Source organism: Plectropomus leopardus, chromosome 15, assembly GCF_026936395.1.
Source record: "Plectropomus leopardus strain MGB_pleo_1.0 chromosome 15, ASM2693639v1, whole genome shotgun sequence".
In the NCBI taxonomy this organism is placed as follows: domain Eukaryota; kingdom Metazoa; phylum Chordata; class Actinopteri; order Perciformes; family Serranidae; genus Plectropomus; species Plectropomus leopardus.
Genome location: NC_142190.1, coordinates 8,422,054 through 8,435,262, shown reverse-complemented (window position 1 = coordinate 8,435,262; position 13,209 = coordinate 8,422,054). Strand labels below are relative to the sequence as shown.

The following is a 13,209-nucleotide window of genomic DNA, read 5'->3' as shown; positions in this document are numbered from 1 at the left end:
GCAGAGCAGTGGTTAAGTTAAAAAGAGACAAGTGCAATAGAAAATAAAGCGCAATACTTATGAAGTGCAATCAAGTGCCTGAATTAAACAGTTTAAATGCCTGATAAATACGACTAAACAGGGAATAATATTTTGTTTGTATACAGACAACAAAGTGTTCAGCAGTTGTATGACCTGTGGAAAGAGGGACATGAGTATGAAATCACTGGAAACGGAAAGAGCAAGTACCGCAAAATTGTACTGAAGTATAGTACTTACTAAATGTACTTACTTACTTTCCAACATGGTTTAATTGTGAGTAAAAGTCAAATAAAACCACATAATCGCTTTTAAATCTGACAGTTTAGCGAAATACGAGGAGCTCCTGAACGCATCGGGATGGAAGGTGGGTTTTTCTCCTCTTTTTGACTCTTTTGGAGAAGGGGGGGCATAGCGTTTCCTTTTTTCTGCATTTGCATAACACTGTGGAGCAAAAAACTTCAGGCTGTCGTGCCAGTTTAGCGAGGATTAAAGTGAAGGGACCTGGAGGAGGATGCTATAGACAGAAACTCAGCGCGGTGGACGTTCATTTTGGATTTAGCAGTCAAACTTTGACGTAACTCTTCCCCGGATAATCAGAAATAGGCTGGAGTACCATCATCATGGAAATATATCATAAGGAAAAATAGGGATACCCTCAACTTGGACTTAGAGGTAGTGTGGGAAGGTTGGGCAAACATTCACAGCAAGTTGTGAGCAGGATTGACGGTTTTCCAGATGTCCCTGCTGATGCAGACAGCGGCTGTCTAATGAAACACATTCACACCCCAGAGGGAAAAAAGTAGCATTTTTCTTTATTTCCTGCAACTCTGGATTTTTGGGAATAAGTATATGACTTTAACTTTGGGGGTTTTCAGCCAGCACTCCCAGTAGAATAACGAAGTTTTTAACTCTATGCTGGAAATAACGACTCGTCGACGCTTCTGGATATGGACGGACGCCGAGGAGACAAAATAAGAAGCAGTTTTATTAAATAAATGTCAGACGTTATCATGAAAATGTTATTTGGGTGAAGTCGTCGGAAACTCGCAAGGGAAGCCCCAATGAGTGGCACACAGTCAACTCTCACTGACAGGTAGGCTAAATGCTATTTTTCTCATTTTTTTCTCTTTTTGTCCTTGCGTTTTGAATACAACATATTTGCTCAAGAGTTACCAAGTTCAAATGTGTTTTTGAATCGGTTTACGAATGGAAAGACGACTAACAGCTGCACGCCAAACTTTATTTAAAAATATACCATTTTAATGTTATCTTAGTTGTTTGAAAATATACACAACAAGCATAACGAAACTGAAGATATTTTACCATTAAGTTCGGTGTTCTGGTAAATTCGGCAATCAAATGAGTAGACAACGTCGCACTGTGGTGGGAGACCATGGCCGCAAGGATTGATATGCTATAAATTTTTAAAGATAAGTTGGTGCTTGATGTGCTGGATGCAAGCCGAACTCAAAACAATCCTTTGATAGTTTTTGTGAGCACTTTAAGTTATCGTCTTACTTATATGTTTATTCGAAAAACTCATGGAAAGTGTAAATTTACAGATTTCTCGACGAAGAACGTTAAAGTGTCCCCTATGTAAACACCATAAACGAACAGAATGGGGTTCGGTTTTTCCCCTTTCCCCCCCATTAATGACAAGCTCCCCTTTCTGTCCAGCAGGGGGTATTTTCCTGGAGTGATTCATTCTTTACTTGTGGCCCTTAAAAGATACATTTTACATCAGAGGTGCACATTTTTGTGTTCATAACCTCCAGGACAAGTGCATCACCAGAGTCTGAGACAATTTCCTTGTTGTCTGGCTTTACTGATTGAAATATCTCTGTGTAAACATGTACCTAAGTGTTTCTATAGTGAAACAGTCTCAGAGAGGGTCCTACGGGGGTTCAGCAGACTCTTGGATACCTCCATATGTTTCACAGTCACATGATATCTGTGATTGTCTGCAGGGTTAATACCAGAGTCTCACTGACTCCTCGCAACTGACTGCAGCATCACCCACAAAGTTAAAAGTCACAATATCTTATACATGTCAATCAGTGGTGGAAGTATTCAGATCCTTAAGTAATAATACCATCCTGTGAAAACACTCTGTTACAAGTAAAAGTCCTGCATTGAAAATTAAGTATAATCAGGAAAGTGTACTTAAAGTATTAAAAGTATACAATACAATGCAGACAAATCTTAGAAAAACACAAAAATCTAAAAATTATTTGGGGAGAAAGAACAAACACCCCAAAACTCAAAAATATTTTTAAAAACTTAGAAAAAAAACAACCCATAACTTAAACTTATAAAAACAAAAGAAGAAAAAAAAAACTCTAAATCATAAAAAAGTAGAAAAAACACACACCAGAACAATACTTGGCAGGTTTCTGTGAATCAACTAATTGTGGCAGCAGTACTTTTATAATCTGTTTGGTGATTTAATTAATTAAAAAAAAGACATTTTTGTAAGCTTTAATGTTTTTTATGCAAATATTTTAATTTGCAAAGTAACAAAAGCTGAAAACAAAAGTGAAGTCAAAAGTACAATATTTCCCTCTGAAATGTATTGGAGTGAAAATATAAAGTGGCATGAAAAAAAATTACTTGAGTGAATGCACTTTGTTACATTTCACTGATGTCAGTACAAGTTGATTATATGATCATGCTGATGTGAGGAGATATTTATTTTTTTGCCTGGTTCTTGCCAGTGAATTAAGTACCTGATAAAGTCTCGCAGCACTGGAGTTTGTTGCTACTAACCTGATGCATTTCTGATCAAACCATATGAGGTAAATTGTTTTCTAAATGTTAATGGTTGACTTTGAGCTTTTCAGATTCCGCCCCACATAAGTCACTTGTGTATTTTTACACTCAGTAATCAGGAGTTTCCTCTGAGGAAATGCCAAAACAAAGGCACACATGACTGCCTCGGAAAGTCAAACAAAGTCATTTGATTTCTTGACCTTCAGCCTGCAGAGAGGACCGAGCCGCTGCTCTGCTTTTTTAACAAGACCGGGCCTCTTTTCGTGTAGTCTTGATTCTCTGTGATGTTTCCATCACAAATTCCACATAAAGACCATATACAGTTAAAACAGACCTTGGAAGTGGAAAGCATGACACACACCAAAGGATGGACTTAAAGGGAAAAGCTACCCTGAAATGGATTTCACAGATATATGTGAAGTGTTGTGCACCTCAGATTTTCTACATTTATTATCACATGGCATATGACTGTTTTATTTGTAAGATTTTAAAACAGGAAACATTAAGTGGAGTCATATGAGTGCCATAAAAAGTAAAAAGCTGCAAAAGATTAAGAAATAAATGTGGAAATATAAAGAGGAATAAATAAGTAAATAAAATAAGTGGAAATATCTAGAGAAATAATTAAAAGAATACATTGAGAAAGTAAATGCAACAGGGAAAATAAAGGGTTAAATATAAACTAATATTATATGAAAATAAATATAGAAATAAAAATTGAATAAGCTGAAAAAAAACCCATCTATAAATATATTTAAACAGATTTAGTAATATATATATATATATATGAAATATGAAATATATGAACAAATAAATGTATTTCCATTTAATGCAACATGATAGTTTTGCTCCTCTCAGAGGTAAAACTTACACATTTTACTCCATCACTGTTTTGTTGTAAAATGAGAAAATTTGAGACAGCTGATGGGCATTGCTTAGTGCTTCATTTGACTGTTTCCAACATTGTGGCAGGGTCTCAAACTTTCTCATTTTACAGCTAACACTACAGTAAATTTTCTTCCTGAAAACATTTCTGATGAGAAATAGGCAATACAGTAACAGAATCTTGATTGATATTTGCTAAATGCTGCCTGGTTTAAAAATCTGACTGCAGGTCACGAGCAGTGGTTGTGATGATTGACAGCTGTAATAGACTCTCCCGCTCTGATTGGGTGTTTTCGTTCACGTTCAGTATAGCCATTAGTAACGCAACAAGGAAATGTAGTCCGCAGAGGAATCTGATTTTTTTCACAGGCCATCTGTCTCTTGGATATAGTGACAGTATTAGGCGAGAAATAGGCAATGCAGTTAGGGTTCATGTTTGATCAGCTCTGCTTGTTTTTCTTGAGCATGATGCAGCGGGTACTACAAGAGGTGTTATTGCATCGCCTAACTCTCTAAAAGTCGAGCAGATCATGCAGAAGTTTTGAATTCATAATGCCTCTGTGAAATTGTGGAATATCACTTGGCCCTATCCTACTTATAAGGAGCTTGCCTTTACATTATCGCTCACATAACCCGGCTACATATTCTTCGATTGGAAATAAGGACGACCCGTGTGTTGGCTGCAATAGAAAAAAACCTGCTAATGTTTTGAACATGCCATGCTTCCAGGATTGTTATTGCAAGAGGAGATGTTACATAACATCACTCAGTGGAAACACAGTCATCTTGCAGTTTCTTACATTTCGTAAATATTAAGTTTTGCGCAAATCTGTAATGGAAATCCGCCTACTGGCTATTTTATCGTTTGATCCTAGTTTGAGGGGGGGTCTCTCTCGATCTGCCTCTATACTTTTTGTGTCCTATAATCCGGAAGTACAATCTGTAGTTCAAGCAACAACCTCAGGGACAAGTTTTGCATCATCCAGCAGATTTGAGCTGGGAGATGAGCAGGGAGATCTTAAGACGGATCTGCAAAGTATCCCTTTAAGTACAGTTCTTTCCACTACAGTTGAAGCCCGTACCTCAAAAAAAAAAAGGTTCGGTTGCCAGGCAACATTTGCGCCAACTCCAGCAGTGGTTAGGTCACTTCTTGGATGTTGTTCAAGGGTTTCTCAGTGAGAAGAATTCAGTTTGAGCAGCCTGCTAGGTTTCTCCTAACATTTGTGATATTTTACTGTCTGGATGTGACAACCCCCAGCATGGCACATGTTCTCTTGTCTGCCTGGCCTCGAGGGATGGACCAAAACCACCCTCTTTACTGTAGATCACTGTGTTGGGCTTGTTGGGCTCACAGTTCTTTCACTAGCAGAAGTAACTTAAGGCTCGGCACAGTCTCCTGGATGCTGGGTAGAAGCAGTTGGCTTTTAGGCCTTTTAAGGAAAACTAATGTCTAACTAACTTCGGTTCCATTTTAGCAGCTCTCACTATTGCTTTTATCGGTTCTGTTAATATTGTGCTTACCAAAATAATTGCTGAGATCTGGGAATACGACATCATTGCTAAAAATAAGTACAACAAACACAAGCAGTGAGAGAATCAGACAGATTTGACACAAGCCAACAGATTAACCAAGACAAAAGAGAACAGTAGAATTATATAACAGTTTGTCAGTCATACATCATAGTTTATAGACGCATTTTTGTACCTTTCAAAAAAGACAACAGGGCAACCATGCAGTGTCTACACAGCGATTGGTTAGTTATGTGCAGGTACGTAAGAAGACTAGATTTCAACTTCTCTTTTAAGCTCTTCTTTCCATTCAGCTTCACACAACTTCTTCCATCTCACTTCCAAAAATGTGCACCGTTGTCTCTGTTTGTACGATTCATGGTCTCAAAACTTTTTTCTACTTTTCTATACCACTGGATTTACAATGGTCATGTGCTTTGTTAGTCAGTTTTGCATGAAAATTCTCTGTTATGAAAGCAGCAGATGGGAAGGAGCCACAGGTACAATGAATCAGATACAGACTTATGTAAGGATTTTTAATGAATACATCTGTTATAGTCTTTATTTCCCATCAATGTGTGTAATGTATCCTACTGCCACTGCATTAATATTCAGGCATAAAGATTATAAAACTACTTTTATGAGTAATATTTACAGTGAGAGTAAATTGCGGCATCAACCTGTTTAATATATGATTGTCAGTTGCAAATTGAAGATCATTTGGGAAGTTTTACAGCACTCTTGCAAGTGTTAAAAGTGAGACATTGTTTGATTAGTCAGCCCCTCCAGGATGATGCGATGTCGCAACTGCAACTGTTAACAAATTAAAACAATCCTTGTGAATTTTGCACAGCCTTGCAATTTTGTCCATCACTGACACTTTCTGCATATTTCACCTGTGCCATTAACGGCTCTTGCTCAGTATCGTAGTTTATTGATTATACAGTATAATCAGTAAACTGTGATTTAATATTTCAGCAATCATTGCAGTTTCTCATGAGTCACCAAACTCACTTCCTTGTTTCTGGTTGGGAAGATGCAGACATGTACAACACAAACGTCTCACATTTACCAACAAAAATGACTGCAAAGCAATACCCTGATGTTCTGCATGAAAGGGGCGGTAAACTGTTTTGCACCTTGTGTAAAGATGTCATGGAACATAGACACTTCTATCACATTACACACTTGCAGAATGGCTAAAATGCATTCCCAACAGATAAGACAAATGAACATGATAGAGGCTGTTGCATTCAGATCTATTGCAAGAGCGAGAAGAAGAACTGGGACGACTCGCCTTAGATTTTTTAGTAATTACACAAAATAAAAACCCACACAACCGTTTTTGCAATTTTCTACTTGCTCTTGAAATTCCATTGCAAAAAAAAGCTTTAATTTATTGCAACACACATTGCAATTTTTTTTAGAAATCAGACACGTGGGCTGCATAAATAACAATAATTACAAAAAGTGGCTGCGAAATCCTGGAGGGACTGTTAAGTGAAGCATGACAAAGTGGATGCAAGAGAATTTTTTCTCATGTTGCACATTTAGTGAAACAAGCACCCGGTGACCTCAGACAAATTCCACTGCTTGCTGGCCTCTCCTTGCCTTGCTGAATGTGTGTGTCTAGGTCAAGTCCAGGAGCTGACTGTGTAATGAGCTGCTGTCGTAGTAAATCAGGAGCTCAACACATGCAAATACATGTAAATTTGGCCTACAGAGTTCTTGTAAAGAAATCAGGGAGAAAGTGCAGCCAGGAGGAAGCTTTCTGAGTGCATCTATTCAGAACAGGTATGAACACTTTGTCCTGTCGACGTGGTCAGATGACACATACATGATTAGTTTGAGGGACCCTTTAGAGTTAAACATGTTAAAAGTATTTGGTAATGCAAATAATGACTGTTCTTCCTTCCCTTGTTGGGTTGAGTTTCCACTGTCCTCATTCATTGACTCATTAGTTTATTTGTTTGTTTTGACATTATGACACAGAGTTCAGCCAAGTCTATGGGCGATGCTTAGATAGAGGGTGTATGATCGAGCTTTATGCCAGCACGCCGTGTACCAGCTCTTTTGCTCTTTGTCACAGTTTTGCTGATCTGTGTGTTTTCCCGCCCGCCGACCTCCCACCTTCCCTCCTCTCCACCCTCTCCACCCTACCCTCGGCTCTGACGGGAAGTGGTGACATCACTGTAAAACAATGTCTGTCAGGCCCACCAGACCACTGGGCCTTTCTGACTGACACTGCCACTACCAACCACACAGAGCCCACTGTCATGCTACTGCACATACAGTACTGTATAACACTCACAGCCTCTAAGTTTACTTTCAAGAATTACTGTAGGAATACTTTGTTTACCAAGTATATTGCCTCTTTATTGCCACCCAAACTAAACACAGTAAAAGTGCGCCCTCATAAAAACAGTAAGAACATTCCCATTAAAGTCATGTAGGAAAGTAAACAGTCTTATAATTCAAAACAATGGATTATGATTGTCAGTGCAGCTCAGTAAGGTACAAGGTAGATTTATTGTCATTCTTCTTAAATGTGGTTTAAGAAGAGATGAAAATGACTTCATTGTTTAGGCATCCAAAAATGATATAAACATGCTAATTTCCCGCTTTCAGATAAATTATTTGGGTTAATAATGATGTACCAATCTTACTTTTTAAGTCCTGATACCTCCTGGGCTTTGGGTATCACATGATACGCAGCACTGATCCCACACACGGGTTAAATTACCAAGTTGTCGGCCTCACTGTGTGATTTATAAACAAAATAATGAAGAGTGCACCAGCAACTTGGTTAGAAAATCCTCAAAATTAGCAGGAATTACAATTCAAAACTGATATTCAATACCTAAATTAATAAAAAGTTTCTTATCATTGAACAAACATTGACCGTTGCCCATGCTTATGCATTTATGATGTCAATTTGGCAGCTCTTTTATATAAAATAATGTTATCGATGTTAGTATACTCACTTGGCATCCTTTATTTCTGCTTTGTTTTTTTTTAATTAATTTTTTTAGATTGATTCAGACTTTTGTGTATTTATCACCAAAGACTAACAAAGCTTTATGATGACAGATGACCAAAGATCCAACAGGTCAAAGAACATATGTTTGTAATCATTCCAGTTATTTACTGATGAATGTTTGAGACGTCAAACTGTGTCTGAGAGGTTTTGTTTTAATGCTTTCAGAGTGCGCAATGCTGGATAATTTACATTTGACTGTTCTGGCCACACAAAAAAATGGTTTGCCGGTGGGATATAGCCTTCGAGATTTAAACTATATGTTGTCGAGTTAACAAAATAATCATGATTTATGAGCCTGAGGAGCTTATCAACACATCATTCGGCCTGGGAAAATATTTGAAATTAAAGCTTTATTTGTTACAAACTGTTCTGTGTGCCGGTGATCCTTATCAATCAGCCTGTGTAAAGATCAAAGTTTTCATACTTGGACTGTATATTGTACAAACAGTCTTTGTATGTTTTACATGCAGCGTTATTAAGCTACTTGATGAGATCATTGCTGGGAGTTCACAGGCTCATATTAAATTTGGATGTTTGCGGTGATGCAGCGGTGGGGACTGAGTGATGTCAGATGCAAATGCACAATGACTCATTAATGGAAAAGACATGAGAATATTCACTCTGAAAAGCTTAACCAATGAGGTTATTGTTTACTTAAAGTATACGTCTGCAGATTTGATCCAACTAACAAGTAGCCAAAGCCATAGACGTCTTGTTGTCCAGAATTATTAAAAAAGTATTTCACAGCTGGAAATATGGTCTCTTGTATAAAATTTGGCGGTCTATAAGGTAGAAAGATGCAAATTGGCGCTATATGACCAGAGAAAACTGAGAATCCTAACGATTCACAGGCCTTTAACTCTATCATTCAGGTCATAGTAATACTAAGTGCTAAGATGTTTCATGTCTTGAAGAAAAAGACCTGAAGAAGTCTCTTGGATGTTAGGTGAAAAGCCTTCAAGAAACTCTAGCAAGTCCAGTTGCCTACGATAAACCACTCAGAAAAAAGGGCTGTGGATTTCACTTTTGCTCAAGAGGTAGAAAACCTACAACTACCAGAACGCACAGCACCCCATCGCACCAATAAATGCTCCTGTAATGGGAGTTACTTATCCAAAAAACAACATGACGGCCAGCAGATAACAAACAAGCTTGTTGTACAGTTAAACAGTAACTGAAAATATGTTTCTGAAAACATTTAAGTGAGAAAAAGGAAGTACTTTTTTCCATTTACAGTGGTCGAGCCGGATACTTATAGTTTAGTGCTCCATGAACTTTGATTGGAAATAAAATGACTTAACTGTGCGGCCCTTCTGTGCTTCAGAAATGTGGTCAGACCAAATGGGTGAAATCCTCATTGTCATTTTGTGTTGGCTGTGAGGCTCAAAATAAAATATATATTAAAATATTATATTTCCTTGTTTGTCCACTATGTAAAATTGGCGAAGCCCTTAAAGCTTGGCAGTGTTCCTGGTCGCTTTTACTATATAAGAAACAATAAGGCACCCACTTGTTCAGAAGTTCTAATATTACAGCTAACAGCGCACTAAAATATATATCTGAAAACATGTTTTGAGTGAGGAGCAGGGCTGTCTCTTGATCAACTTCATATTCTTTGTGTCTGTTGTGGCGGTGGTCATTCAAAAAGAGCAAGTCTAATCTGTAGTAGTGAGAGTAACAGTCTTGGATCCAGCAAAGATTTGGAAAATGAGCAGAGAGATCTGAGCGCTGGTTAGATGGAGAAAAGTTTACCACAGTTCACTAGCCTCTTTGTTTGATACAACGCTGGTTGGAAATTGTCAAAGTATCCCATTAAAACATATCAATGAGCCACACTGTTGCACTGACTGACATTATTCCTTCATAATCATGAGCACACTGGAGTTTATTTTGACTAAATCCCACATACACATACAGAAATTCTCTCTAGAGCACCAAGAGTGTATTAATCAACAGCTGAAAACGGTCCCCAACAAATGCACTTTCTATTTCTGTTTGAGCCAATTCATTATTATGTAGGTATAAATCATGTTTTATATCATTATATCTTCCATGTCTTCATGATAAACATTGAAATCTGCTGTGTATGTGGAGTTTTAGCTTCTCCTCTGCAGGCTTTTGTCTCCAGCCCTCTGGAGCTGGGTCCTTTGCTGTTATCATCCCGGAGGAATTGTCTGGTATTTTTGGCATTTGAGGCACAAGAAGATTGCTGCGTGTTTTTGGTAACTGTGCAGAAAGAAAGTTAAGACAGTCTGAACAAATTAGTGAGCAGACATGTTTTCCAGCCTGGTGACGTTCATGCAATAAGTAAGTGAATGATTCCCTTTTATTGTGGTGCCAGTAAACTTTTCACATGGACGTGCACACTTTTCCTTTTTTAGTTGTAGATTGGTGAACTTATAAACCTTTGTTGCTTCAAACAGAAAAAAATATTCGATTTTAATGACCTACAGAGGCAGGACATATCGCTACACTGTTGGTAAATGGGCAAGATGACATTTAGCGACTTCTTAGCTTAAAGATTTATCAAATATTATGGGACAAAATTAGCTTATTACACCTATTGGTGTTGGTGTATATGTCAAATGATAGGCAAAAAGAAGTTTAAACACAGAAGTGCCCAAAACATGTTTTAGGTAATTTAAGAAACATTGTTACAAACTGCACTTACAAGTTTATTTTTCAACTACAAAATGTCCCACTACTTTAGGTAGTAAGCTAGTTAGCTGGGCATGCTAATAATCGCAGCTTATCAACACTTTATTAAACCCTTTAACACCACGATCAGCATTAGTTTTCTTGTGCTGCATGAAGCCTTTCACCACCATTTCAACCACTGAACCCTGGCAAAATTGGTGTAATTTCATTCAAGAACAAGGAAAAAACATGAGACACTTGGCAATACTATGAAAAATTATTTTTTAAAAAAAGATGAAACTGAAATGATCTGAAAATTAGTTTGAGGGGGGATAATTAGATATTATCAAAACACTGAAAAATGTCCAGAAAACTATGTGTATAATTCTCTTGATTATAAATTTAAATTTAAATTACAGAAAAAACAAAAACTTTGTTAAGCCAATGTTCTGGTTTTTTTTTACTTTTCTTTTTTGTGTGCTTATTTTCAGGTAATTGTCTGGGAATTTTTAAAATATTTTTTTGCTATTTTTTGGGCCATTTCTTGTTAGCCCTCTTCCTGTTTTAGAAAGAAATCAAGCCTATTTTCTCAGGTATTTAGGGCCTAATCTATTCCTTGAATTTTTTCCTGTGGTTTGAGTGGCTAATGAAAGCCACTAAAAGACTTTGTCAGGTTAAAACTGCAGCCCAACATGTGAAGAAATCCAGAGCCTAGCAGGCCTGCTGTGCCTGCAATTTATGGCTGATAAGACAGATTTGACTGTTGGTGCAGGGGAGGGGTTAATTATGAACATCTCCATCTTAAACCTTTATCTTTGCTTTCAGGTGTCTTGGTACAGTAGTTCAAAGTTATGACCAGACCCACATCGAAGAAGTAAAACCTCTAAAGTTTGGATAAAGCGCTTCTTGAACGTGGCTTTAAATATCTGTAGCTGGAAGCTGAATTCCTCCCTCTTCTCCACCAGTATGTACTTATCTGCCACCCACTGAGCAGGATGCAATCTGTCCTTGTCTCGCCATGTCTTATCAACCGCTAATCTCCTCCAACCACAGCAACGAGGCTCCCTAAATGGGCCTTCCAACCTCAGAGATAAAGACAAGGTTACCCCTCTAATACTCCTCTATTCAACATAATTTCACCCTTTTAAGTCAGTAATTGTGACAGTTTTGTTGTGTCTCAGAAAGTGGAATTAGTTCCATTAAGTTCATTTTCTTGATTTTCTGTCTTCTTTTTGTGTCAAACTGAAATCCCAGGATTTCATTTATGTCATCTGCGCCACGAAGTTAGTTCAGACAGGATTGTTCACACACTCTGGGAGCTAACTTGAAGTTTTCCTCAGCCCCCCTGTCTTCCCTCAAAGACACTTGTGCGCCTCCTCCTTCCCGTCTCCCTCCTCTTTTTCTTTCCCAGCCTTCTCCCACATTCAGGAAACTGGACCTGAGCCAAGGACCCTAGTCTCCGTTTCCGGGAATCTGTCCCACAAAGCCACAGTATAGTAGGTTGGCTCTGACGTGGGAGCCATTGTTAAAAGCCCAGGGCCCCCATTGTCCGAGGGAGGAACAGCAGCACAAACAAAACCCCCTCTTGCGGAACGAGTAGGAGGAGCTGTAGGGGGGACGAGAACAGGGGAACCATTGCTATTAATATATATAATGGTCCCAGGAGGGATATACATATTAAACAAATACCAAGAGAGTACATGGAGCCTGTTCTTTAGATAGATGTTAAGCCTCAACACACTTTATCTCTCCTCTTTGATAGCACGGACGTGATTGGAGAATCCTTAACTGGTTCTGTATAGTACTTCACATTACGATTAAAGTGTGTGATATTGAGAAATGTCTCGATCGGATCGGATATCGGTACCGATCAACTCATTTTTTAATTGATCGGGAGCGGTTGTTTTGAGCGTGCGCCCTGCTCGATCTTTGTCTACATCCGCTGTCACACAGGTGTTTCAAATGGAGAGCCCGATTTGCGGCAGATATTCTGGATGTATTGTAATGCTGCTACTGCAATAAATAAAAATAATTGATTATTGGATCGGGACTCGGTGTCGGCAGACACTCGATATCAGATGACTTTGATCGGGGGAAAAAAAACTTGATCAGGACATCCATAGTGATATGCCATAATGTTGTTGAATTATTTCTGACATTCTTTATCATTTAATTCAGTATTTTATGTTGTTTTTCTTTAGTCAAGTCTGTGCACAAATAGAAGTGTAAAGGTGCTTGTCCACACCAAGAAGGATAGCTATTACGATAGCGATGTGATAAATGATAACGTTCTTTAAACAGTGAGGCCAAGCACGCACTGTGCATTCCAGCTGTGATGGCAGCTTAGG

General features: G+C 38.2%; 1 protein-coding gene across 1 annotated transcript in view; it reads left to right on the top strand.

The window, feature by feature from the left end:
* The first annotated feature begins 440 nt into the window (after window positions 1–440).
* arhgef12b (Rho guanine nucleotide exchange factor 12b) overlaps window positions 441–13,209 on the top strand; it is a 36,949-nt gene continuing 24,180 nt past the window's right edge. Inside the window, exon 1 of the mRNA XM_088088255.1 lies at window positions 441–1,114. Within this exon, the coding sequence (XP_087944381.1) occupies window positions 1,083–1,114 (32 nt within the window). The 5' untranslated portion in view covers window positions 441–1,082. The remainder of the gene's footprint in view (window positions 1,115–13,209) is intronic.